This window comes from Takifugu rubripes, chromosome 1 (assembly GCF_901000725.2).
Source record: "Takifugu rubripes chromosome 1, fTakRub1.2, whole genome shotgun sequence".
Lineage (NCBI taxonomy): Eukaryota > Metazoa > Chordata > Actinopteri > Tetraodontiformes > Tetraodontidae > Takifugu > Takifugu rubripes.
The window spans coordinates 5,445,742-5,471,779 of record NC_042285.1 but is presented as its reverse complement, the minus strand read 5'-3'; the positions used below and the strand labels follow the sequence as shown (position 1 = coordinate 5,471,779).

At 42.6% G+C, this 26,038-nt stretch overlaps 4 protein-coding genes across 9 annotated transcripts in view; 2 read left to right on the top strand and 2 right to left on the bottom strand.

Moving 5' to 3' along the window:
* Nucleotides 1-1,291: 1,291 nt before the first annotated feature.
* On the top strand, nucleotides 1,292-6,796 carry LOC105419976 (protein phosphatase 1 regulatory subunit 1B-like). Its single transcript, XM_011621855.2, has 5 exons — nucleotides 1,292-1,663; nucleotides 4,140-4,223; nucleotides 5,010-5,082; nucleotides 5,767-5,886; nucleotides 5,957-6,796. The coding sequence occupies exons 1-5, from the start codon at nucleotides 1,544-1,546 to the stop codon at nucleotides 6,091-6,093; spliced, it is 534 nt and encodes a 177-aa protein (XP_011620157.2). The 5' UTR covers nucleotides 1,292-1,543; the 3' UTR covers nucleotides 6,094-6,796.
* An 825-nt stretch (nucleotides 6,797-7,621) lies between these two features.
* pnmt (phenylethanolamine N-methyltransferase) lies at nucleotides 7,622-10,555 on the bottom strand. Of its 3 annotated transcripts, none has more exons than XM_003961191.3 (4): nucleotides 10,482-10,555; nucleotides 8,989-9,231; nucleotides 8,639-8,849; nucleotides 7,622-8,505 (listed from the first exon to the last, which is right to left on the bottom strand). In XM_003961191.3, exons 2-4 carry the CDS (start codon nucleotides 9,158-9,160, stop codon nucleotides 8,067-8,069), a joined length of 822 nt encoding a protein of 273 aa, XP_003961240.1. In that variant the 5' UTR covers nucleotides 9,161-9,231; nucleotides 10,482-10,555; the 3' UTR covers nucleotides 7,622-8,066. The 3 variants fall into 3 exon arrangements, with proteins under 3 accessions (XP_003961240.1, XP_029697677.1, XP_029697681.1); XM_029841817.1 differs by having other exon boundaries at nucleotides 8,989-9,228; nucleotides 10,482-10,548; XM_029841821.1 differs by lacking the exon at nucleotides 10,482-10,555 and adding an exon at nucleotides 9,804-9,825 and having other exon boundaries at nucleotides 8,989-9,228.
* Nucleotides 10,556-11,933: 1,378 nt separating this feature from the next.
* aldh18a1 (aldehyde dehydrogenase 18 family, member A1) overlaps nucleotides 11,934-26,038 on the top strand; it is a 31,664-nt gene continuing 17,559 nt past the window's right edge. The window contains exons 1-18 of one of the 4 annotated variants that reach the window (XM_011621839.2): nucleotides 11,934-12,360; nucleotides 12,487-12,578; nucleotides 13,421-13,572; nucleotides 13,812-13,961; nucleotides 14,055-14,159; nucleotides 14,257-14,409; nucleotides 14,946-15,036; nucleotides 16,527-16,651; nucleotides 16,895-17,039; nucleotides 17,117-17,190; nucleotides 17,290-17,389; nucleotides 17,536-17,756; nucleotides 17,851-17,988; nucleotides 18,071-18,266; nucleotides 18,340-18,461; nucleotides 18,615-18,801; nucleotides 20,853-20,948; nucleotides 21,034-21,222. In XM_011621839.2, coding sequence (XP_011620141.2) covers nucleotides 12,494-12,578; nucleotides 13,421-13,572; nucleotides 13,812-13,961; nucleotides 14,055-14,159; nucleotides 14,257-14,409; nucleotides 14,946-15,036; nucleotides 16,527-16,651; nucleotides 16,895-17,039; nucleotides 17,117-17,190; nucleotides 17,290-17,389; nucleotides 17,536-17,756; nucleotides 17,851-17,988; nucleotides 18,071-18,266; nucleotides 18,340-18,461; nucleotides 18,615-18,801; nucleotides 20,853-20,948; nucleotides 21,034-21,222 — 2,329 coding nt within the window. In that variant the 5' untranslated portion in view covers nucleotides 11,934-12,360; nucleotides 12,487-12,493. Of the gene's footprint in view, nucleotides 12,361-12,486; nucleotides 12,579-13,420; nucleotides 13,573-13,811; nucleotides 13,962-14,054; nucleotides 14,160-14,256; nucleotides 14,416-14,945; nucleotides 15,037-16,526; nucleotides 16,652-16,894; nucleotides 17,040-17,116; nucleotides 17,191-17,289; nucleotides 17,390-17,535; nucleotides 17,757-17,850; nucleotides 17,989-18,070; nucleotides 18,267-18,339; nucleotides 18,462-18,614; nucleotides 18,802-20,852; nucleotides 20,949-21,033; nucleotides 22,484-26,038 lie in introns of those variants that run through there. The other 3 variants (XM_029843505.1, XM_011621831.2, XM_029843518.1) reach the window with 3 other exon arrangements.
* crygmx (crystallin, gamma MX) lies at nucleotides 24,519-25,907 on the bottom strand. The gene is made up of 3 exons (XM_003961246.3): nucleotides 25,839-25,907; nucleotides 25,289-25,531; nucleotides 24,519-25,141 (listed from the first exon to the last, which is right to left on the bottom strand). The coding sequence occupies exons 1-3, from the start codon at nucleotides 25,845-25,847 to the stop codon at nucleotides 24,866-24,868; spliced, it is 528 nt and encodes a 175-aa protein (XP_003961295.1). The 5' UTR covers nucleotides 25,848-25,907; the 3' UTR covers nucleotides 24,519-24,865.

Here is a 26,038-nt window from a genome sequence, read left to right as displayed (position 1 = left end):
CTGTATCACAGAATAGTTTCTTGCCCCTAATTCAGAAGATCTTCTGCCTCTACCTTAGAACAGAAACGGATACTTGATTTCACAAGCAGGATCCAAGTTCATTCTGCTTCTTACCTTGAATTTACATATCAGCTCAGAGGAAGCAATAAAGAAAAATAACTGGTCTGACAAGAACTGAATGTTTATATAAATATGTCCCCATAAACTCCACAGGCTTCTATTTATTTATTAATTTATTATTTATTTATCTATATAAATCAGCTCATTCATTATTTGTGTTCTGGAGCAATCTATTAATACTGACATAAGATGTAAATTCACATTGTTGTTGCTACCTTTGTTTCTTCTGTTGTTGCATCTCAGTTTGGACCCACTCAAGCACACGCTCACACAAACATACACACTGTACCTACTGACTGCCAACACTTAACACTGCAAAGAGAACCGGTTGCCATGGCAATCATTCTGGAACTCACCATATATTTACTGAACATATGACGAAGCCTGGCCACTGGTGTAAGAGTTATTACTGAATAAATACCACTACGGGTTTTGTGGCAGCCTCTTCCAGCTCTGAAAAAGGATGTGACCCTGTGACCCCACTTGAAAAATGTCTCTAATTCAGATTGTGTGTTGTCCCAAAACGCTTGCAGGAAGAAGATGAAGAACAGTATTTAAATATGTTTTTTCAAAATAACGTTAAAAATGTAAATATTCGTTTAATGTAATACAAATAATATGCTTAAAAAAGTGTTTAGTGCTTTAGTATAAAAGAGAACTATTTTTAGAGTTTTGTCACTGGCTTTATGGTCCAGACATTAACGCTGCCAGAGACATTCTTCAGATATTCTATTTGAACTGCTAATCTAGGGTGGTTTATGTATGCAGCCATCTCAGGATCCAGAAAATGACGGACTGTCCGATGAGTGGCAGGGGTGTGGGTGAACACGACACAGACTCAAGCAGAGAAATGCAACAAGAAGTAAAATAAGTGGAAAGCATGTATTGGAATCACATGTCCACGTCGGGCGTCGCTCCTGTCACACGGGAAAGTTCATCTGAGGTTTGCTGTTGCCAAAAACTGGACAATAGAGGCTTGACAATGACAATGACTCCTTTGAAAAAGAAAATACTGTCTTATTTTTCTGCACTAGACAAAAGCGAGGGATTGTGGAACTTTTGGACACATATTTGTTACGTCATAATATCTTAGTTTCAGCAGAAAATCCCCCCTCTCTGTGCTATCTTTGTGTTTTAGGTAAGTAGAGTAACACGTCGAGGCTTCCGCCTTTCTCAGTAGAGAACGCGCTATCACGTTCAGGGGAGGGAGAGAAGCAGGCAGAGGCGTGAGAGAGACGCACAGCCGTCAGTTGCAACTCAAGAGGACCAATGAGGCAGATGGGCGCCGGTCACTGCTCAGTTCATTTGAGAAAATAGATGCACTTATATCGCGAAGCTGCGTTATTTACGCGGTCGAAGGGGCACCCCTCTGGACTGGTGTTTGTTTTTGGACTCGGACATCTGTGAGGTCGGCCGTGACGGGATGAACCCGCTCTTGCCCCCTGAAATGGACCAAGAGGCAGACGCGGACGCGAGGAGGAAGATCCAGTTTTCTGTGCCTTCCCCTCTTGCGACCCAGCTGGACCCGCGACAGGTGGAGATGGTGAGTGCGGAGGGATCAAACCATAAAACAAACCTGTTTTGGATTAACACCAATCCTCCTGTTGAGTTTGCCCACTTTTGGCACACAAGAGAGTCTCAACCTGTTGTCACTGGCAGACAGTTATATAAGCAGTCTGTCACGACTTTAAATTTTTAGTTGCTGGGGCTTTTTTTGGGGGGGGGGGGGGGGGGGTCTGTAGACAGATGAGGGTGTGTAGTGGTGGGATTATTACAGACTTTTCCCCCTAAGCACTTAAAAGTGAAAAAGCATCTCTGCTCTTCCACGTTGAATGCAGCAAAAAGAGGAAGAACATGTGGAAGAAGTGCGAGCTGAAGCACTTTTAGCAAAATATAAACACAAGGCCAGTAATGTGGTTGCACCTTGAATAACCGTAAAAGCAGCTATAGAAGGTCAGATTGTTGGTCATGTGAGGAGGAGGAGGTGGATGACTCCGTTATGTAAAAAGAAATAAAGCAGTTGCTGTATCTGTTATTGATGTTGAAGCATTCCAGGGCCAGTGTTGGTGGTGGACTGATTAAGTTATTTGAAAGTTCAACTTTTATATCAACAGCATCACATGAGCCAGTTTTAGGGAGCAAGAAAATCATCCCCTGAAAGCGAGGGCAAATACCCAAGAGTAATCATAGAAACGAAGATTCCATACATGACTGTTGTTCGCAATCATGCTTCTCTTTAATGTTTAGCAATCAGAGAGCGGAAGGATGGAAATAACCAGTGTGTAAGATCTGGCACCATCTGGTGGTGAGAAAACAGATGTGTCCCTTTTCTCCAAGGCCATAAACATTGAGGAGCTGCCTAGGACCTTATGGATAAGAAATAAATACAATCAATACTACACTAAAGCTATGCAACTCTAAAAGGAAAAGAAAGTCATAATTTCTCACTTTGTCTGACTCATTGGAAATATAAAGGTCACGTAATGTGAGAGTAAGACAGAGGTGTCTAAAAGCTGTGAAAACTAGGAGGGGGGGGGGGGGGGGGGGGGGGGGGGGGGGGGGGCATGTGACGATCAGCCAAATTTAGCTCGATTTTCCATACATGGCCGTGACATTTCCATGGAAATGGAGGCCTGGAAAAAAGAGGCAGGCAGGAGCAATTTGAGGGGGGTATTGAGCCAGTTGGAGGAAAAACCTGAGTGACAGAAGGCCTGTAGGCGAAAGAAAACCAAATATAATAACAGTGAGGCTGGTGACTGATTAAAAATGGAGAGATTAGCTGCATGAGGAGGAGCGAGGACGGAATCAAGGGCAAGGACGGCTGGTGCGAAGCCGCAGGAGTGCCACAGCGCCTCCTTCAGGCCTCCTTGTCTCCTCCTCCTCACAACACATCAGTCCCATCCTCAAACGCGGGATGATGGATGGATAGATGCGATTATGACTTTCTTCCATTCCAATCAAATCTATTTTTAGAGTCTCACTTGCTGGGAAACACAAGGTCAAAGGTTTCATTTCCGGTTTCTTGAACATCAAATCATGCTGGATACAGGATTATTCACACAATATACTTGAAGCTCTGGGATTTATGCTGCCTTTGTTGCAATTTGTAAATTGAAAGGTTATTTCTGCATACGTTCACCGTGACTTACAGAAATCCAGATTAATGCGTTTAAATTGAATGTTAGGTAACGCTAAAGGTCATTTACCAAAAATAAGGCCGGGGCTACATGATTTACTTGTATTATGTGCTCCCTGTGTCATAAAATCTACAGCTTCATCCAGCTGTTTTCTCTCCTTTCTTAAAGTATGTTGTATGATTGTCTCGCATTAATTCAGAACTATTAATCTAAATGTGTGTAAAGTGCAGAGAACGTACTGGGTGGGCCCATTATGCAGAAATAACATATCTATTTATAAATTGAAATAATGAAATCATAAATCTTGCCATGTGCGCCGAGCTTGTATTGGTGTAAAGTGAAACTGGAAATGAAACTGAGGCTCGACAGCAGGTCAGCAGGTTGCGCAATGCTCACAAGCACAACGTGACAACGCTCTGGGAGCAGGTGCAGATCTCCTCCGAGCCTGGATCCGCTGAGCAACAGAAGGGTTTTACGGTGATTCAGTGCTGTGCAAGAAGCTTCTGATGAGGATGGCACTGGGCCCTGCAGGTGGTTGACCCTGAGGCAAGCAGGTTATTGGAACACTCGGGAAAGGTCACACTGGCTGAAAACAGCGGTCAGAGGAACTGAGAGCCGCTGTGTGTGTGCGACTGTATGAACTCTTAATCAATGTCTCAAAATTCAATGATCGCAGCATATACTGTATGATGAATATGTATGACCAGCATTCAGAGTCAAGGCTGCCCACGCACCTCACACCTACCCTCTGCTCTGATTGGCTCGTGGCAACTCAGCTCTCACAACAACCTTTCACCATGTGAGAGTCACAGGCGTGTGCAGACAGAACTCCAACAAAAGACGATTTGCATGTATGACTGAAAATATCTCCTTTTTGCCAAGATTCGGCGCCGGCGCCCGACACCTGCCACACTCTTCAGATTGTCAGACCCGCCGTCGCCAGTGGAAGACAATGGTCCTCATCAGGTAGATGGGCATTTTTTCCCCTCACTTGCACCAAAACTCCTAGAAACAATAAAGCTTGAATCTTTAATCATGCTTAGCGGCATTAAAACTAAAGCAGTGATTTTCAAAGTGTGTGTGTGTGTGTGTGTGTGTGTGTGTGTGTGTGTGTGTGTGTGTGTGTGTGTGTGTGTGTGTGTGTGTATGTGTGTGGGGTGGGGGGGTGGGGGTGATAGCAGAGGGGCAGAGAGCTGATCTGAATACTGACAAGTTTAGTCCAGCAGATGGCGCTGATTTTACTACCTCTTTTACGACCTTTAAAAAGACCACCGAAGAAGGCCATTCAAACACGTCAACAATGCACGATTTCCACCACTAGTACAGACAAGATTGTGACATGACTGCCAGTTAAACGCAATAGACAGTTTGGACAAAATATTTTGAAAGCTGCAAATGTAGATCCAGTGATAATTTGAAAAAATAATAAAAACATAGCAAAAGGGCCATTTACCTAGTTTTAAATATAAATAATATAAGAGATAATAGGACAAGAGATAAATATAGAAGAGATTATAAAACAAGATAATTGATAAATGATGTATACTATAAATGATTATAGGAAGAAGTGGTATTATTATCCCATGATATTGTGTTGTCTATACATTGTTGTCAGTAAGCTATTGTGAGTGTGAGGGTTACACCAGCATTGTGATATCATTCCTGCAAAACTCCTCCGATACAACGAAAACACCGATGGTGTAGAAAACAAATCTACTGTAAGTCGTGACCTGAATTCTTTCTTGTCAACAGTGGGTTTTTGGAGAAAATGGAGTCTTGAAAACCAAACTTTCCACGTCAACCTATGAACCACCCTCACTTAAAGGTAAAAACGTATCATTAGCGTGTTTTTGAACTGGCATTTCCATAACAAGTGACAAAAAAATAAATAAATAAAAACCTGGGAAACATAACTCTCATAATTCTGTGGATCTACATGTGGGATGTGTTTAGCCCAAAAAATGACGCAGTGAGTGTGTGTGTGTGCGTATGCGTGTGTGTGTGTGTGTGTGTGTGTGTGTGTGTGTGTGTGTGTGTGTGTGTGTGTGTGTGTGTGTGAGATTAGGAGCAGAGACAGCTGTGATTTTGCTCTGGATCATCCTGGATTATAGGATGGCCAAACAGATGCAACACAGTCTTGGCTGTGCACAGACTCACATACAACAAAGTACACAAGAAAACCAATAATCAGAAATGAAATTACTGTGTTTATATTATTAGTCATCATTGGTTCTCTCAGAATTTCATCTGTGTGGTGACTCCTCTTTTCTTTTTCTTTTTGCTTCTTTCCCCCCACAATACATTTAAATGCTAAAATGTTCCAAACCATGTTTATTTTCATTTGGGAATTATTTCTAAACACACAACCCTCCTACTCACACCTCTTCATCCCATCACACAGAAAAATGAAGCGTTTCGCAGCTAAAATAGAGAGGAGATGGTGTAGACTGGGAATAACTATTCCTCCATTCATTATGTGCCCACTGAAAAGATAAATATGTCCCTTCAGATGTCCAGAGGATGGCCCAGGCCCATCTCTCCTCCCTCGACATGCCTTCTGTGGACAATGAGGATCTCTCCTCCGGAGGGGAAGAAGAGGAGATGAGCCAGAAAAGAGCATCTGATATAGGTAAATAGCAGATATTCCATATTGGGACATTTGTGCTCACGTCTCACAGAAATCTCTTTTTTGGGATCAGATTCAAGCAAAGACAGAAAGTTGCTCGGGAATCAGCATGCACCAGTGGACAATTTGACTGAAAAAGCAGATCTCAGCTGCCACCAACTGGATGGAAAAGATGCCAAGGGAAGAGAAGAAGAAGAAACAGGGGAATGACAGCCAGGGAAGACTCAGAGTGGTGGTTCAGAAGATGTGTGCTGGACACATACATGTGGACCAGGCTTGCTTGGGTGCATGTACGAGCGCGTGTAATGTGTGCATGTTTGTGGCGAAGGAGTAGAATAAACAAAACCAGCAAAGACGGAGACCGGAGAAAGTAATAATAATAATATGCAGCTCTGGGGAGACAAAAAAAAAGCCTGCATCTCACCGTGCAAGGAAGCGGGAAGAAATTCAACCCAGCCAAGGACACTGCAATAGAAAAAAGATAACTATGCTTCACGCTGCGAGATTTTTTTCAATTATTTTTTAGAATATTTTGCATGCTATGTCGTGATACTGGTGCTCAAACACACCCCTCAAGAATACTTACAAAAAGCAGAACTGAAGCTAAGATTTGTACATCATCCAGAGATTCAGTGGGGTGATAGTCTGTCATGTGTTGCATGATCCAACGGTATGACCTACACGGTGCAAAATATTCTCCACTCTAGCAAAACGTCCCGTTTTACTTTTCAACCTTGACCCTCCATCACTTGGAGGAGACTGGATTACAGATTCTAGGACAATCACACCAAATCAGGTTAGATCTGTTCAATCCAACTAATCATGTTCACCATTTTTTTTGTCCTGGTAGTTTTATTACTAATTTCTTTTGTAACAAGCTATTTAGCAAATAAATAAAATAAAAATAAATCGATACCATGTCTTGTCTGTTTTCTTGCCCATGCACAATATTATCCTGTTCCAAATATCTCCATAATAAAGTCATTATCAACTAATCACTGTTCCATTTATTAAATGTGATTCATATTATTATTATTTGATGTAATTCTTACATAATATCTGGTATGTAATGGAAAAAATGTATGCGTCCAAAAGGTTTTTGAAATTAAGGACTGCAGCAGTTTTATACAGTAAATATTTGAAATTTTGATGTCGCACATAATGTAAAAATAGGGAAAATCAGTTAATTTGTTTGCTTTCAGCTTGAAACAATGGATATCACAGCTAAATATATCATTTAAGTCAACTACGTAAACTTTAAACAGTGCTTGATCATTTTGAGCGCACCAGGGCCTCAAGATTCTAATTCCTGGAATGAATTCCTGGAGCTCTCAGTAATTTCCAGATCATAATTTGCAAATATAATCCCATGACAGCCTTGATAAACAGAGGGAAAAAATCCCAGAAATCCTCAACCCAATTCAACAAGCTCTCTGCAAACTGAACAACATGTAACAAAGAAGAACTGTAGACTTTCCACCAGGCTGAAAAATTATGAACAAATAATGTAAAAAGAAGTGTCAGATAAGACAAACTGTATTTTGTAGTAATACTCCCAAAGTTATTAATCAATTTTGTTTTAGTCTATAGTTATTTGGCATTTTCATGATTTTTATTGAGTAGCTCAGCGAGTCTGATTTACATTTCCAGAAGTAGACAAACGGGAACCCGTGGGTGTTTTGGCCCACAAATGGACACCAGAGGTGAAACATTACAGTAAAAAAAGAAGTAAAAGTTCTACTGAGAATTTTTTATTAGCAACAAATGCTGTGCCAAAAACCAGACATGAGAAAACATCACAAAGGATTATTATTTAAATCCTAGTGGTTTATTCACATCATCATAAATCATAAATTACTATTTGCTGCTTATAATATGAAAACAAATTACAGCCTGGTGTTGTCGTGAGTGTAATTGATAGATTTGCCCTACAGGAGGCAGTGTGTCATTACATTAACACTTCTTGGCAGTAATGAAATTCTTTTTTTTCAGTATTTTTTTTTAATGGTTGAGATAAAATATCATCTATAACTCAAAACATAAACACGTCCCATCTGTAATTATTAGCATTAGATAGGATAAGTAGAAGCAATAATCAGTATAATCTAAAGCCATCCCTTTACCTTCATATAACCAGCAGTTTTATCCCTTGCTTTTATGCATCTTTATCTTTTTACCCTCATTCAGTTCTTTCTTGCCTTTGCAAAAAACACCCCAGTAACATCATCCACCCCCACCTTCATGTCCTCAGGCAGTGTGTAAACTTCTAATCTGATCAGGGTGTATCCTTTCTCCTTCAAACTTTCACAGACCTGGGCCTCAGTCAGTGGGACCACTGGGATCCTCACGTCAGGTCCACCAAAATAGTAACTTTCTCCCAAGGCTCCAATAAGTAGAAGGTGGCCACCAGGCCGCAGAAGCCCCCCGATGTTGCCCAGAGCCCTGGTGAAGGCAGACAAATCAGGGCTGACACTCTCCAGGCAGAAGCAAGACACAAGGCAGTCTGCCCCTCCAGAAGGAAGGGCATCCTTGGCCAGAGGCTGAGACTGATGCACGTCGATAGGGAGAATGTCAGTGATGACCTGACGTAGTTTGGCAGCTTTTACTGCACACTCTGAGGGCCTTTCAGGAAAGAAAATAAAGGGAAACACATTCCTTAGATTATTTGCTGTCAATTCAAAATGAACTGAATGATTCATTACTGTTCATCAGTTGGGCACATCCACACCCAATCTTGAACAGGACTTGGCCCTACCGTCGCCCTTCCAGTTTGCAGACATGCTGCAGGTAGGGTGTCCAGTCCAGGTTACATCCTCCATCATCCTGAAGCCAGTGTCTCAACTCCTGCCTGTTGACCTCCAGGAAATCGGTGAGGAGCACCTTGCTGAAAACCTCACAGCCACTCAGCACCTGGTAAATGGTAGGACCTGAACCTATGTCCACCAGCAGCTCGCCACTAACATCAGCTGAAGTCAGACAGAAAATCAGTTCAGAAACTCCTTTTGGTGTCACAAAATCCTGAAATTGACTTTGCAGTAATGAAATTGAAATTTTATTTTGATTCAGTACAGGTGCACTGGCTTGCAATGCCGCCCATTCTCTCACCTTCATTGAAAGCTCGGTGCAGACATGCCAGTTTCCAGGGCACGACGCTGTCCTTTCTCTCAAAATCAGCCCGTGGTGGAGTGTAGTTATACTGCAGATACGCTGCTGGATCAAACTTCTCGTAGCTGGCTGCCATGGCTGCCAGTCCAGTTTCTGTTCCCTTTCTTTCCATCCTGTTGCTTTTCCTTGTGCCGCTGTAGTGGTAAGGCTTCAGGTGCACCTGTCAAACTGTATATATACCTGCTGAGAACGTACGTGCGTTATTATGTGTGTGACGCTCGGGGGGCTTTGAGTTTTAAAAGCAGATAGAAATTCTGATTATTTGGGGGTGGCGTGCTTCTACCTGATACCATTTGTTTTCTTTCATGCTTCCTGCCTCGAGGCACTGATACCATCAGGTCATGGGGTCTTTTTCGACTACTAGACTCACTAATTAATTACTCACATGGCTTTCAGGTCCCACCCACCTCTCACAGGCCATTCATATCTCAACAATCACACGACATGGCCTATCAAATGCAGGAAAACAGACCAAGTTGGTCTGGGAGGTAGTTTATCTTCCTTTTGCCATTTTACTTAGTAAGCACTGGGCTGAAACTCATGTGTATTATTAATGTTTAATATTATACAGTAGGTCTCTTAACCCTCAACAAGTATCCACACACACAGAATTAACATAAGAGTCAGTTTCTTGCTTCCCTTAAGTCAGATTGGCAGATAACTGGAGCAAAGAGGAGGTGGGTCACAAAAGAACAGATAAAGAGCAAACACAGAAAACAAGGGAAGAACATGATGGCTGTAATAGAATAATATACTTTTAGCCAGAGCAACAGGAGCCAATATTTAGTTATCTTTTGTCCTACAGGCAGTGGGAGCCTAACGGTCGAGTCCAACAGGTTAGATTACTTTTAATTTTGTCACAGCGGGACTGGCGCAGGCGCTGTAAAAGTTTCATCAGAACTTTACCCCTGTGATTATTCCCCCATACAGAACACATTAAAGGAAAATAAAAGAAACCTTTTGGACACTTGCGGCCTTCACAGCTACACCTTCCTGTCAGTTTCAGGTTAATGCAGCAAGAAAATCTGTAATCCATCACTGATCCAAGAGCACAGAAATATGGAGTTCCATATGGTGCCAAAATTATGTTCACACATGCACTGTTTATGTCCACAGGACATGTAATGAAACAGTTACATGTGTTTATGTGATTTTTAACAGTGCTTTGGGTGGGACAACCCTACTGTTGTCTTGTACCTTGCTCAAGGGAACCTCGGCAGTGCTTCTTCCAACTTCCGCTAATATCAGAACACCTCCCATGTTTTGTCTGCACTGTGGCTTGAAAAAAGAGCCCTCTGCTTCTCAACCCAGTTCCCAACAGACTGAGCTTATATAACTTATATAATGGAACATTTTTCTTGTCATACAGGCAAGTAATTATGCATACAGATACATTTGTTGTTTTTTCTAACTTAAAATATGGTGGGACTTACGAATTTTCAGGTTACGAAACATCTCAATGGGAAAATATTTCCTCTTGTTACGAAAGAAATTTCAGGATACTAAAGGCAAAAATACACTACAGCTGCTACTCGCAGCTCGCGGAGTTTAGCAAAACGTAAACAGGATTGTAGCTCCTCTGCCATTGGCTATCGCCTAGCATCTTATTGACAAAAGAGATCACATAACTCCTGTAATGGCGTCGCTTCATTGGCTGCCCTTTAAATTTAGAATAATTTTTAAAACCCTTCTTTTGACCTACAAGGTCCTCAGAGGCCTAGCTCCATCCTACCTGGAGGAGCTAGTGATACCTTATCAGCCCAATAGACCGCTCTGCTCTCAGAATGCTGGTCTACTTGTGGTCCCCAGAGTCTCTAGGAGTAGAATGGGTGGCCGAGCATTTAGCTACCAGGCCCCCCTGCTATGGAACCAGCTCCCTGTCCAGGTACGGGAGGCTGACTCCATCTCTACTTTTAAGATCTGACTTAAAACCTACCTCTTTGAAAAAGCTTATTGTTACTAATTCTGTAATTCCAGTTACTATCATAGACAGACAAACTATCATACTTAGGGTGTCGTCTAATCATTAGGTCACATCTTAGTTATGCTGCTATAGGCCAAGGCTGCCGGGGTCCGGAAACATGATCACCTGAGAGGCCTTTGTCACCCCACTGGGTCATGGTTTCCTCTCCTCTCCTCTCCTCTCCTTTCCTCCTCCTCATCAAGCAGACTCGTTATGATGATTCCTGTGTAGTTTTTCTGCCCCCCTCTCTATTTATTTACAGGTATCGCCGCCTTCGGAGCTGCATGACGACCTCTGGCCCCGCTGACCCATTGTATAGTGTATTTTTGTGTGTCTTTCTGTGCTCTGTGCCTCTCCTCTCCTCTCCTCTCCCCCTCCCTCTCCTCTCCTTCTCTCTCCTTCTCCCTCTCCTCTCCTCTCCTCTCCTCTCCTCTCCTCTCCTCTCCTCTCCTCTCCTCTCCTCTCCTCTCCTCCAAGTGTTAACGTTCGTTGCTAGTAATGACGGCTAATGTAAGATTAGCCTGTAATAAAGTTCATTTTGTTCCTGGAGAAGCCTTGCACTGAATTCCTACGTTTATTGTGCGGTAATCTAATTCTAACATGTATTTGTTACATGTTTTGATGGATTTTTATGATTTATAAAAAAAACTATGTCCGAATTTTTGGGGGCTTGGAAGGATTAGGGTATTTACATGGAAAACGCATCTCTACTTACGTAATTTTCAGGTTGCGAAACAACTTCCGGAACCAATTAATTTCGTAAGTAGAGGTCCCATAGTATCTTATTGTCTCATAAATCGAGTGATGTAGGGTTTTCTGTATTTTGGGGGAAGGTGTGTGTGTGTGTGTGTGTCAAAGATGGAACATCCGGTGCTTACAGCGCCGCCTCTGGTGGTGAGAAGGAATGAAATAGAACCCACTTGTTGCGTCAACATTGAAAAACTTTGCACGTCAAACATTTTTGACATATGCATTTTATTTTGAAACGCAAGGTTCTCTAACACCGACGTTCGGCAGATTTCCGTCAGACCATTCAACTTTAGCTCCGCTTTACAAGAAATGTGCTGTGTTCGAAACCAGCTTTTTACTGTCGTGTAACAGAAAGATGCTGCCGGAGCGGCGTTAGCGGATGCAGATGAGGGTGGGAATGTTTATGAGGCGTCCGAGTTTTTTCCGGTCTGAATTGGCGGTGACAATTTCATCAGCAGCGCCCGGTGGGAGGAGGAGCAACCCTTATTAAGACCCCTGTACGAAGTTTTTAGTGTGATTAAAAGAAGCAGAAAATAGGCTAAAGGTGACTAGACGTCGGCACGTACAGGAGAAGCTAACGTGAAACATCAGACGCTCAAGTAAGAACAAAAGCTTCATAAACAATCTTTCAGTTTGAGTGTCGCCATAAATACGTGCACGGAAACATTAAGTCGCAACAGTCAGGTTTGAAAGTAAGTGATTTTGTGTGTTTGCAACTTCATCAGACAGACCATGCTTCTTCAAAGACTGTGCACAAGGAGCCCGCTGGACCTCCAGAGACACGTATGCAGGTTGCTCATCAGAACGCCGGCAGCAGGCGAGTGATGCCGCACATGTCAGCAGTTTAAGCTCCAGAATGCATATGGAAAAAAAGATATAATTTCAATCACTGCAACATGCCCAGTTTGAATTTTGAAATCCTCCATAGATTATATGCAGGAACTTCTTACATTTACATTTGAAGCACAGTACTCATTGCGCTGTTATTAAATGCATATTTAGATGGGCTGTGGAAAATGGTGAAATAAACATTGGTTTATTTATCAATTCAATTGCAATACTTTCGTCAACATTAAAAGAAAGTAGCTCAATAAGGAGTTTGTTCAGTAGGGATTGTCACATTGAAAGGTTAGTTAAATATCTGTTCTAAATTGTATTTTATTTCATAAGAACAGCAGATTAATTGTGTGTGTGGGGAAATATGACTAAGATTTTCTTCTGCAGTCAATTTTTTGTCCTATTCTAGTTTTGATGCTTTGTCTTTTTGGCTCTACATTCCTCGTGCGCCTCATTGCTCCAGAGAGATGTGTAAAGTCAGCACAGACTTTTTTACTTGTGCTGCTGATGTGGCAGTTTGAAGGGTGTGATTATGTTGATTCTCGGGTTACAGATGGACGCGGGGGTGGGGTTTCCCTGCTCGGTCTCCCACATGAAATCAATAAAACAAAAAAGCATGTTTGCACAATTTTGCCACGCGTAAATGTTTGTGTGCGCAAACTCAATCGCCAATAGTTCGATCCGCTCAGGAGTTTCAAATTTGGCCATAACATGTGTCAAACTAGTCCCATTTTTAAAAAATATTTTGCTAAAATTGCACGATTGAAACTTTTGATTTGCATTCGATGAGTGACATTTAAGCAGAATTATCCACCTGTACAGTTCTGCAAGGGAGAGCAAATGGAAGCTCCTTTGCGTACCGCAGCGAACTCCGTCATGCTAAAAGGATCGTGGTCAAACTGGGAAGCGCTGTGGTCACCCGAGGCGATGAATGTGGCCTGGCTCTGGGGAGGCTGGCCTCAATTGTGGAGCAGGTGGGAGAGCATTTGGAAATCTTCAACTCCTGTATCATTAAAAGACCATTTTGAGCAAATATGCATGATCACTTCAGTTAAAGCAGAAGTCTCAATCCTTAAACGCGGACATCAAAATATAGCAAAGATACAATGACCTGGATGACTGAGAATTTACACAGACAAAGATAATTAGTCAACACATTTGAGAAAGTAAAGGAGATTTTTGTCTTTTAAGCCCAGATTTACCTTGTATCCAGGTGGCCATGTTGCAGAACCAAGGCAGGGAAATGATGATTGTCACCAGTGGAGCAGTGGCCTTTGGCAAGCAGCGACTGAGACATGAGATCCTGCTGTCCCAGAGTGTCAGACAGGCGCTGCATTCAGGTCACAATCAACTCAAAGATATGGTAATGGAATTCCAATGTACTCCTTTTTTATTTTTTTTTTTAAACTTCATATACTCACAAGTATGTAACAACATATATGTTATTGTGTTACAGGCTCTGCCAGTGTTGGAGGCTCGGGCCTGCGCTGCAGCTGGACAGAGTGGTCTCATGGCTTTGTATGAGGCCATGTTTACCCAGTATAGCACGTGTACTGCGCAGGTATTTAACTCACTTAATACATGATTAGCATACTTGTCAAGCGCAAGTTATGTCCTGACTCGGCTTTTTTGTTCCTGTCTCCCGTCTGTGTCGTCAGATCCTGGTGACTAATCTGGATTTCCACAATGATGACAAGAGGCAGAACCTGAACAGCACCTTGCGGGAGCTGCTGCGCATGAACATCGTGCCCATCATCAACACCAACGATGCTGTGGTGTCCGCTCCAGAGCCCAATAGCGACCTGCAGGGGGTAAATGTGGGTGCAGATAGCTTTGGGAGGGCAGCACTGGTAGTGGTGATGGTGGCAATGGCAGCAAGAGTTGTTGGTAAACTTAGTGCTTATTAATTGTAGAAAAATTTGTTCACTAGCAACATTTTTTATACGACCCCCCCCCCCACCACCACCACCTTCCCACTCACTGCCACCCTCCCTCACCTTATCAGCTTTGCCCTCCACTATTACGGCATGTATGCATTGAGGGGATGCATGGCAGTGCATGCAGTCATTAAGGAGGAGCTCCTGCTGGAGGGGTATGTGACTAACTGGATGCCTTTTCTACTGGGTCTGAAATAACTAACATGTCCTTTCTTTCTATTCCACTTCTTTTAATCAATTTTGAGATCATAAGATTCACTCGTGCTGTCTGAAAATCTTGATCTGCCCAAAAATCCTGTCATCAGCTTGCCTTTAAAACCTTAAATTGAGCTTAAATGGCAGATGGCTTACATTCTCCAGTGGCCTTTCTGTCAGCAGGCGCTTATATCAGCAATTTTCTGCTTCCATAGGTGATTAGCATTAAGGACAACGACAGTCTGGCTGCACGGCTCGCTGTAGAAATGAAGGCTGACCTGCTCATCGCACTGTCTGACGTGGAGGGTATGTGTGTTACGGCAACGGCAGTCTGGGTCAGCTGTTAGATAACGCCATCTGTGAACTCTCTTCCCTGGGAGATAAGTACTCCTGCCTGTCTCTGTGTTTTAAAGGAGGTTGCTCTGGGGTGTGTAGTCACGCTTTCATCAATTTATCAGCTGTTGATTTGTATGTATTTCTTTACGTATTATTATTATTTACCTTTATTTTGACCCGTGAGTACACTGAGGAAAGTCTCATTCACAGTGAAGAAAAGCGAATAACAGATCTAAACGCAATAATAAACATCAGTCATTATTGATTAGAAATGACCAAGAGATCATTTTAGTTTGAGAGTTTGCTGAAGATTCTTCCAAATACGAGGGAAGGATGTCCTCCCTATCTCAGTACAGAATTTAGGACTTTGTAGATGTAAGCAAGGGCTTGAGCGGGTGTTATAAGTATTCGAGGGATGAACAAGTAATGAAGAGTTGCAAGTGGGAGTTTTCCAACGAGGGCCAAGAGCTAAGGAGGACCACCCTACAGAGCTGTAGAGAGCACACTGATGTGCAGCTCCACTCATAAATCTAAGGGCAGAATGGTAAATGTCATCTAAAGGTTTGAGATTGGACATAGAGGCATGCGTGTCAAACATGCCCCATCTAAAACAGACATAAAAACCAGCTTCAACTCTTCTCTTTCTCCAAGCTAATTGAAAATTTGATTTGTTGCAGTACAGGGAAAACTAATCATTTAACCAATGTTTTTTTAGAATCTGATTATTGTGAGAGTTCAGTGGAAGTTTGTCATCAATCCATATGTGTACACAGACTTTTCTATTTGTGATCTGTGCATCCGGCAAGAGCCCAGGCTTTGTCATTTAACAAATAGGTCCGACAGCTCAATAGTGAACCAGGGCTGGGTCTGTTTTTATTCTAGTTTTTTCATAGGAGCATAATTATTTACAATTTTTGAAATTTCTAAATCTTTTTATGATAATTTTAGAAGTCGTTCTCTTTATGTGATATAACCTGACACTGGCAATGTGGCAGTGATCATTGATTCCCAAATCAAACATACTCCAGCCACAATCAGAGAGTCATGTGGTCCAAGATGAATTTTCAAAACAACAAACTTTGATGAAAGCACATAAAACATACAAATTTTCTAGATTTAAATTATAATATCTGAATATATGAATTAATGTCAATTTCAGGGATGGGCTTAGATAGTATAATGTAACTTTTGATGATGTCATAGTCCAACTTGGGTATAGTTGGTTCATAGAACAAGAAACCTGTCTGATAAACTAAACTTTGGACTCTGTAGCTGAAATGATGTGGATTGATGGCACCAGTAGGGGGAGCTAGAGGAGTTTCAACGCGTCTGGCGGTGTGAGACTGTATGTGACATTTATGAGTTAGATGGTGATTTTATACACAATAATCCTCCTGCGTAGCATTTCAGGAGCAGTCTATGAGCAAGTCAGTTAATTCGGGAATTGTTTGAACTTTTAGGCCTCTATGACAGCCCTCCGGGAACAGACGATGCCAAGTTGATTGACATCTTCTACCCTGGGGACCAGCAGTCCATCACTTTCGGCACAAAGTCCAGAGTTGGTCTTGGGGGAATGGAGGCCAAAGTAGGTTCAAACTGCTTTGCTTTATTTATGTTCAAGTTATTTTTCCCAGTTATTTAGAGAGCAGTTGCAATGGTTGTCTAAGTAGTTTGATAAAATAAGTGAATCGATCATACTGAATGCAACGTTCATGCCATTTGATACTTATTTTTACTAAAATCTTGAAGCCAGACTCTAATTTTACGCATCTGAAGAGTTACATATGTGAAATAATGTTTTTCTTCAAGTAAAGACGTTCTGTTATAGGTAAAAGCGGCTGTTTGGGCCTTGCAAAGTGGCACCTCTGTGGTCATTGCAAATGGAACCCACCCCAAAGTTACAGGTCATGTCATCACTGACATTGTAGAGGGTAAGAAGGTGGGAACCTTCTTTACGGAGATCAAACCTGCAGGTGAGTACATCTGGAATGTGACCGAAGTACCTGTGTTACCTGCGTCCTTATTAAAATCTGTGTTGTCACTCAACCAGGTCCCACTGTGGAGCAGCAGACAGAAGTGGCACGTAGCTGCGGACGGACTCTTGCGTCTTTGCACCCAGGCCAGGTAATGAGCTCAGCCAACACTGTTGTTCAACTTGAATCAGGGCAACACTGACCTCTTGTGGAGAGTTGTGTTACCTGCTCATTTTGACTGCATTTTCAGAGGGGGGAGATTATCTGTCAGTTAGCCGAGCTGTTGACTGAAAGAAAGGAAGAGATTCTGGCTGCTAACAAGATGGATATGGATCTGGCCATAAATGCAGGTGTATATCTCAAAAATGTTAATTGAGTGTTCATCTTTTTCTTCTTTGCTGTCTTACAAAGTTGATAGATGTTTGAACTGCCTGCATCAGTGCCTCTCTACCTCACTTGTAGGAGGTAAAATCTAAGTACTCGCTCCTTTTCACAGGCTCTTTATCAGCAGCCCTGCTAAAGCGCCTGAGCTTGTCACCATCTAAACTCAACAGCTTGGCCATTGGTCTACGTCAGATAGCGGTGGCTGCACAGGACAGCGTGGGGCGTGTGCTGCGCAGGACGAGGGTGGCTCATAACCTCGTTCTGGAGCAGATCACTGTGCCCATTGGGGTTCTTCTGGTTATCTTTGAGGCTAGGCCTGACTGCCTTCCTCAGGTATATACTGTAGGGTCGAGCTCATTTCTATTTCTGGCTCCTGTTTTCGGAATTTCTTTTGACATGGTGCCATCATAAAGTTTGTCTTTCATAGGTGTCGGCATTAGCTATAGCCAGTGGCAATGCCCTCCTTCTGAAAGGAGGCAAAGAGGCTGCCAACACCAACCGGGTTCTCCACCAAATCACCCAGGAAGCTCTTTCCATGCACGGAGTCACAGATGCTGTTCAACTGGTAAAACAAGGTTCCCACAAAGCTGGAGATGAGTGGCAAACATGTAGTTTCCAGTCACGGACAAACTGGTATTTGTTACCAGGTGAGCACTCGTGAAGAGGTAGAGGATCTGTGCCGACTGGACAAGATGATCGACTTGATTATTCCCCGCGGTTCATCCCAGTTGGTGCGGGAAATTCAACGGGCAGCCAAAGGTATCCCGGTCCTTGGCCATAGTGAGGGAATCTGCCACGTCTACATCGATACGGAGGCTGACATTGACAAAGTCATCAAAATAGGTGAGGTCACATTAGTTCTCTGGCCTTCGGTGTGGATGTGTGGACCCCTGACGTGTCATGTATCCTGTTTCAGTCAGAGATTCCAAGTGTGACTACCCCGCTGCATGTAATTCCATGGAAACTCTGCTGATCCACAGGGATGTCCTCAGGACCCCCCTGTTTGACCAGATCATTGACATGCTGCGTACTGAGCAGGTGAAATACTAAATAAACAGCAGTGCAATAACTGCAACCTGAGTTTATAGAAATTGGAAAATAGAGTTTTATATTAACATTAGTTTATTAACCTATTTTGGTTGTTTCTGCAGGTGAAATAATTTCTTTTTTATTGTCCTGTGGTATCATCAGGTAAAGATTCATGCAGGCCCTCAATTTGCGTCCTATTTGACATTTAGTCCGTCTGAGGCAAAGTCCCTACGGACAGAATACAGCGACCTGGAGTGTTGCTTGGAGGTGGTGGACAGCATGCAGGATGCAGTGGATCATATTCACAAGTATGGCAGCTTCCACACAGACACTATCATCACAGAAAATGGTAAGTGGTCCAGTACTTCAGTGTTGTTTTCTTAAAGCTTTTTTCCATTTAAACTTACACTCAGCACTTTATTAGGTCAATCTCTTCACTTGCTAGCACAAATAGTAAATCGGCCAATCACAGGGCCAGAACTCAGTGCATTTAGGCTTTTAGATGTGGCCAAGACCACTTCCTGAAGCTCACAGTGAGCATTAGAATAGAGAACAGAGGGGATTTAAGTGACTTTGAATGTGGCAGATAGGCTGGGCTGAGTATTTCAGGACCTGCTGATCTACTGGGATTTTCATGCACAACCTCTTTAGGGTTTACAGAGACTGGTCCGGAAAAGAGAAACTATTGAAGCAGTTGTGTGGAGGAAAATGCCTTGTTGATGTGGGAGGTCAGAGGAGACAGGGCAGACTTGTTCCAGATGAGAGAAAGGCAACAGTAACTGAAATAACCACTCAGTGCAGCCAAGGAATGCAGAACTCCATCTCTGAAGGCACAACACATCGAAACCATAAAGAAGGTGGCCTACAGCAGCAGAAGAACAAGCACGATGCTGCTCCTGTTATCTTAGAACCTGAAAGTGAGGCTACAAAACACTGCCTGACCAGATGAGTCAAAATTGGGTCTGAACTGGCGTCAACAACATGAAAGCATGGATCCATCCTGCCTCATATCAATGCTTTAGGCTGCTGCTGGTGTAACGGTTGGGGGTAATTTCTTGTCAAACTTTGGCCAATTGAGCATCATTTAAATGCTGCAGCCTAGCTGAGTATTGTTTCAGACCATGGCTATCCCTTTATGACCACAGTGGACCATCTTCTCTGATGGATAATGCACCAGGTCACAAAGATCATATTATCTCATCTGGTTTCTGGAAGATGACAGAAGATCCACTGTCACCAGATCTTAATCCAATAGAGCACCTTTGGAATATGGTGGAATGGGAGATTTACACCATAGCTGTGTAACTGACAAATCAACAGCAACTGTATGACCTCTAAGGGATATTTTCAAGATTCTAGATTCAAGATGTACTTTATTCATCCCCGTAGGGAAATTGAATTGTAGTAGCAGCCTAAAGTGGTTTAATATAACTGTAGTGTAGGTTTTGTATTTACAAAGTATAGAAATAGAATAAATAAAATACAAATAAGATTAGGACGTTATAAGCAACTGTGCAGCCTTCTCACCCTATAATTGTGTAATATTCACCAAGTTGTCCTACGCTTGATTCCCCAGACACACCATCCTTGCTTTGTTCTGCCACGATTAATGAGCAGTGACACTTTGTTGTCAGGATGAGTGCACAGCCTCCCTCTGTGACTCCAGTATAGGGGACAGAGCAACATTTGAAACCAGGAACAGATGCCAAAAGACACTTCAAAAGTCTTTTGGTCACGCTCAGTCACTTTTTTTGCCTTTTAAGCGAGCTGTTGCACTGAATCTCTCCAAACTCATGATGTTTAAAGCCATTTGGTTCAGCATCCATTTTCCCACTTCATAGCTGTGGCCACACTGGCTTTTTATGACATCTTTGGTTTTTACGAATATCAGGAGATCTCAGGAATAAAGACACAGATACTCTCAAAGAACAAAACGTCTTTAAATTAAATTGATTCCGCATTTAAAAAGTACAACAAAACTAGTGCAGTTCCACTTTATTGCATGTGGATCTTGAAGAGTACGCTGCTGCCCTCTGGTGACCGTCAAAGGTACGACGATTAAAATAAGATCGCGTCAGTGTTAAAGCTGAGACGTATTAATTATGGCTGCAATAGACTAAATAGACAAACGCTTAATCATAGATAGTCGTTATAAGTAGTAATATTAATATGAGAGTCCAAAACTGGACTGGCTAACAATAAATAATGTTTATTTGTGGCTCAAGGTAAGGATTTGAGACTGTAGTACAACCAAGTGTGAGGGAACTTGCAAATTCCTCCAGTTTTCTTAGGTTTGAGCTTGTGTCATTTGTTTAGATTTCAGTTAAAGTGGAACTGTAAAAAAACAAAAACTGTATCAAGATAACATTTTAGTATGAAGGAGCTGTGTTTATGTTACAGAGGATACGGCAGAGAAGTTCTTACATCAGGTGGACAGTGCTTGTGTTTTCTGGAACGCAAGTTCACGTTTTGCTGATGGCTACCGATTTGGACTGGGTACGTAATGCAACATTTAAAAAAAAATGTTAACAGTAGCTTTTCCATCATATTAGACACTCTAAAAACACTTTCCCTCTTAAAGGAGCGGAAGTTGGCATCAGCACAGCTCGCATCCATGCCCGCGGTCCAGTGGGCCTGGAGGGACTGCTCACCTCCAAGTGGGTCCTAAGAGGTGACGGGCACACGGCGGCGGATTTCTCCGATCACGGCACAATGACATATCTTCATGAAAACCTGCCTGTAGGGGAGCCTCTCGCTGGACAGAAAGACGGTAACCAGACCAGAGACTTTGACAGCAGTCTCATCGATGCGTAATCACGGAGCTAAAAGTACTGCCGTTGGTTCCTGGCCCGCAATGCCAAACACACTTGTGAAGCCCGACGCCAACGTGACACATTTGTGCCTCTTTTAGACGAATCGTAGCATAAAGCACAAAAGACCTCCGGGAATGATCAAAAGGGTGAAAAAGTTGAAAAATGATGAAAGGAGAACTGATACTATTGTTATTTTACAACTTGGTGCCAGGATCCTCAGGTTTATTTGCAATTATGAATTGATTTAATTGGTCCTAATTTTTTTTATACTATATTTATAGCTTTGTAAGATCAGATGCAAAACTCTGGGCAAATTGTGATCCCCTTCAAAGATCTATTGTGTCCATAAGGTGAAAACCACCAAATTAATATGCCTCAGGACATAAAATAAAATCCACCCTGTAAAAAAACATAAACATTTGTCAGATGGTACAGTTGACATTTGTCAGAAATTAAAATCAACCCAGCACTTTGTGATCAAACCTCATACCAATGAAATTTACAAAATACCTCATTCGCTGCAATAATACATTTTTTAAGAGCTATCAGAGCGCTTGGAACTTTGCAGTTATCGGATTTTCATGTCTTTGAAGTAAATGTGTTATTTTCTTGACATTGAATACTCAAGGACAACGAGATGCTATTTAATTTCAGCATTAAATGTGAATCAGGCTTTAACAAAGTGTGATACCTCACATTAATTCAACTGAGAATATGTCTTTATTCAAAACATATTTTCATATATTAAATGTTAGAGGATTTTTTAACTAACATTTTTATATTTCTGAATGCTCGTCTGTTGAGTAAAACGGGCACTTTGACTATAAAACGATTCCTTTATATTATTATTAATTCAATCAAATATAACTGCATAATACAAACTATTATGAGCTTTTTACAAGTGAACTTTTGTTTTGGGTGTAAGTAAAGACAATCCAACTTGCATTGACTGTAGTGAGGTGTTTTATCATTATTATTTAATGACTGTTGCCAAACGTGCGCACTTCTTTTTTTACCCGTTCCTTGTGGGGCCTCTGTCAGTGCTGGAGCTCTAACTGACAAGCTGGCTCCTTCAGGCTGCAGAGGAGAGAACAGGAATGCCTTTAAAATTAAACTCTGCATCAATCCTGCCTGAAATCGGATTTCTTCCGATGCTCTCTCAAGGACAGATATTAGTTGTTTAATGACAGTAATATCGAATAAAAACACTTTGGTAGATGTGTTTCTTACCTTTCTTTGATTCCTGCAGCTGAATTGTTGAGGTTTTTTTTTGTTTTTTTCTTCTTTTAACGTGCGTTTTTCTGTCCCAGCAGCAGCCTTTCTACTTTCACAAGAACACAAATTAATGGGGGGGGAGGAAAAAAAAACCCGCACTGATGTGAAAAACAGATGTCTAAAAAGGGCCTTTTTAAAGTTGCCCATAGGGGAATTCGCATTGCTGGAAGTGGGGCAAGGAAGATGGAAGACAATACTATAGAGGTTTAATTATCCAGCCATCAGAAATGAAAAGAGGGAGACGGAGAACTGAGACTAATAATGGAATCACAGGCTGATGTTCTTGGTTTCATTTTCTTTCTCTTCTGGCATCTGAAGAATTCGTTCTCCAAAACGCACTACTTACCCTTCAATCAGCCTCCCATCACCAAGTCCAAAGGGTTCAGAGATAAAGCGGGAGACGAGACTCGGATCTCGTGCTTTTGTCCCTGTTTTAATGTGCGAGACAATTGAAAATATCATCTAAACGACTGGAGGTAGAGACGGAACAATGCAGGGACGCCGCGTATTGCCGCTTTGATGCAGGGAGTTGTATTTTACAATATTGTTATCATCAGAGATGATTTCTTATAGTCACAGAAGTGATGCAGGTGCATTAATACCCAGTTGCTGTATTTACTCTATTTTCCTGCTAAGTGATGGCGTTTCGCTGAGGAACATAGTGCTTTGAGAAGACACGAGGATGGAAGCGAGCTGAAGCCTCCCCTGAAATGACAACAATAAGCGCATCCAGGATGAGAGCCTTAAAAGTATCAGGAAATTGTACACATTCTTCAGTTCCAGATGTTTGAATCCCTTTCTGTCATTTCTAAGGATACCCAACATTGCTGATTCCATGAGTTCTTATAGAAGTGTTTTTAGGTTTATAACGCATGTGGGCATATGCGAGACGTGGCCGTTTGCATAGTTTCTGAGGCTATTTCCGTTCGCTCTTTCCTCCTTGCCAGATTTTTACTGGAAATACTGAAATAAATCACACAACAAAACAAGTACACACAGGGACTTTTGATGTTGTGGGTGTGAGTGCTTTCCTCCTGAATTCCAATGATATCACGGCCTCGGTGACTTTAAGTTAACTCCCGGCCGTGGTCTTCCAGCCTGCAGTTTCTTCTCATCTGCTGTCTGACTGTAGCTGATGGGCCCCCGTGTTGCACTGTCCTGACGTTGAGATGACTGCTGGGTGTTATTGTTGTCCAGAGACGTGAGCCGCGCAGCGTGGGCAAATCACCGGACTTGCGCAGCAAAGCCGGCAGTGCTTTAATCGGACATTACTCAAGGCCAAAACTCATATTTCTTGTCATGCTTGATCTTGTGAGACCCTCAAATGCACTCCCTGCTGGGCTTCAAATTTTTCAGGATCAATAATTAATGGTCGGCGTTACTTATTCATGTGCATCTTTGCCAATTACTCAGCGTCTAATTAACAATTTCAATAATTGATATTTATTTCTGAAAGGGTCTTCTATCTGGAGCTGATGAAATATGCATGAGCAGGGATGCGGCCTGGGTTGAGTTTTTTGTTCTGAGAGAGCTTGATGCTTGGGGCTAATATCAGGCCACTTTGACTCCAGCTCTTTGAGTTGGCACTGGCCCTGTGATGTGGATCTAATATGGGCATCTTTCATGGACCCAGTGCGCTGACTCTGTACCATGTGATCTCATAAAGACTGCTACATTCCCATCCTCAGATACCCCTTTTCCCGGTCTTTAATATCCGTGTTCAAAGCTTAAGCTTCTGTATCCTTGATAATTTTTCTTTGTGTATGCGGAACGACAATATCATGGGTAAAAAAAGTGCAGAAACTCTTGGTCTTCCGAGGACCTCAGTGGTTTGACTTGTGCGTCGAACTCTGTGGCTGGATGAAACTAAAGTTCAATTACCATACTAAAGAGATTCATGAAAAAGCCATATTCCCATGATCTGTCTTACAATGACAGCTGTAGTAGGTAATAGAAAATGAACAAAGGCTCCCTTTAGTTGACTTTCATCAAGTTTTCATTTATTGTCATTTCAGTAGGACAGGAGGTTGGGGACCGTTGCGCCGAAACCGTTTTGCTGGGGGACAACCAAAGGAATCTTTCCTTTTCCTTTTTACCGTGAGCACTGAGCCCGGGAAGCTTTACCAAACAATGCAGAGCAACCCGGCAGAACCAGATCGCACCTCGAAAAAACCTTGTCGAGGTTTGATTTCAGGTTTGGACGCCACAGTGTTGAGACGAAACGTTCAAACAGTGTAGAGCGGAAGGATGGGATGCTTAGCTGTGAGGAGCAACGAGGGTTCAAAAAAAGGAAGAAAGGTGGGTTGGTGGGGGGGAGGGTGGGAATCAGTTAAGATCAGTGACCCGCCTCAGAGAACCGAAGGTAGAGCTGGAGCTCCCCCACTCGCTGTGCCTCCTGTACTCCCCAGGACGCAGGAAGTACTGGCGTCCTCGGTAATTGGGGTGTTCGTGCAGCATCCAGTAGCCCTCCAGGACATTTGCGGAGGAGATGTCACGGGTGTGGAAACGCTCGTGAAGGTTGGGGCAGTCTTCCATCAGCTCCAGGTTCTGACCCGCAAAGTCAGAGCGCTCAAAGATTTTCATCCTGTAGTTCCCATTATACTAGAGAAGACACAAGCATTCAGGAAGAATAACAGTGACTTAACCCCGAACACACTAAGCTTTTAGTCCACACGCTTTAAAAAGGACAGAACTTAGCTCAAGATGGGGCTACTATAGAAAACACTTAGTGACAAGACCAGGACTCACAGGTGGCACCATGCGGCAGGAGCGGATGCAGTCGTTGAAGCCCGCCCAGCGCTGGTAATCGGGGTACTCGCCCTTGTGCAACATGTACTGATATCCGCCATAGTTGGGTTTCTCGTAGGCCACCCAGCAGCCGCTCTCCACTCTTATGGAGTTACAGCGGCTGAAGTGGTTTTGCATCTCGGGACAGTCACTGCTGCATTCATAGTGACGGCCCTGGAAGTTCCTGTCTTCGTAGAAGATAATCTGTCGGACAGGAACAGAGGATTATGCCAAAAAAGCAGTACGCATGTCCAATGTGATGTTAGTAATATTCACGGCAAACTGGATCTTTTAGTGTGAATCGTTTTCTGAACCAGGAAAAGACCTTTGAAATACTAAGAGCTTAAGGGACTAAGATATCGAAATGAAGCAAAACGGGAATCAAATACATTATAAAATATAGTAAAAAAAGGAAAATCCCAGCAATTAAGATTATTTGTACAAACAAACAATAACAGCTTTCTGCGCTTTTCACAATTAAAATAAATAAACTCTATTTAGCAAATCTTACCTTGGCCATATCTGCGTTAGGTCAGACCAGACTAGTCGCCGGGCTCTGCCAGAAGTCTTTATAGACCCCGCTGGGATCAGGCGCTTTTACAAATGGGAAACAAAGCTTTGTCGCGTCAGCACAGTTCGCTCTATAGAGGACAAAACACTGTAGGTCTGGTGAGCTGCGAGCGGCCGCTTTGTCCGCTAAACCTCTGTCTG

What these genes read in the sequence shown, in the direction of transcription:
- LOC105419976 (XM_011621855.2), top strand. Translation starts at nt 1,544, where the DNA reads ATGAACCCGCTCTTGCCCCCTGAAATGGACCAAGAGGCAGACGCGGAC. An exon ending in AAGACAATGGTCCTCATCAG is followed by an intron (nt 4,224 to 5,009) that starts GTAGATGGGCAT and finishes TCTTGTCAACAG; the next exon opens with TGGGTTTTTGGAGAAAATGG. An exon ending in GAAAAGAGCATCTGATATAG is followed by an intron (nt 5,887 to 5,956) that starts GTAAATAGCAGA and finishes TTTTGGGATCAG; the next exon opens with ATTCAAGCAAAGACAGAAAG.
- pnmt (XM_003961191.3), bottom strand. Translation starts at nt 9,160, where the DNA reads ATGGAAAGAAAGGGAACAGAAACTGGACTGGCAGCCATGGCAGCCAGC. An exon ending in GCACCGAGCTTTCAATGAAG is followed by an intron (nt 8,850 to 8,988) that starts GTGAGAGAATGG and finishes GTCTGACTTCAG; the next exon opens with CTGATGTTAGTGGCGAGCTG. An exon ending in TGCAAACTGGAAGGGCGACG is followed by an intron (nt 8,506 to 8,638) that starts GTAGGGCCAAGT and finishes CTTTCCTGAAAG; the next exon opens with GCCCTCAGAGTGTGCAGTAA.
- crygmx (XM_003961246.3), bottom strand. An exon ending in CCTGCCGCATGGTGCCACCT is followed by an intron (nt 25,142 to 25,288) that starts GTGAGTCCTGGT and finishes TGTCTTCTCTAG; the next exon opens with TATAATGGGAACTACAGGAT.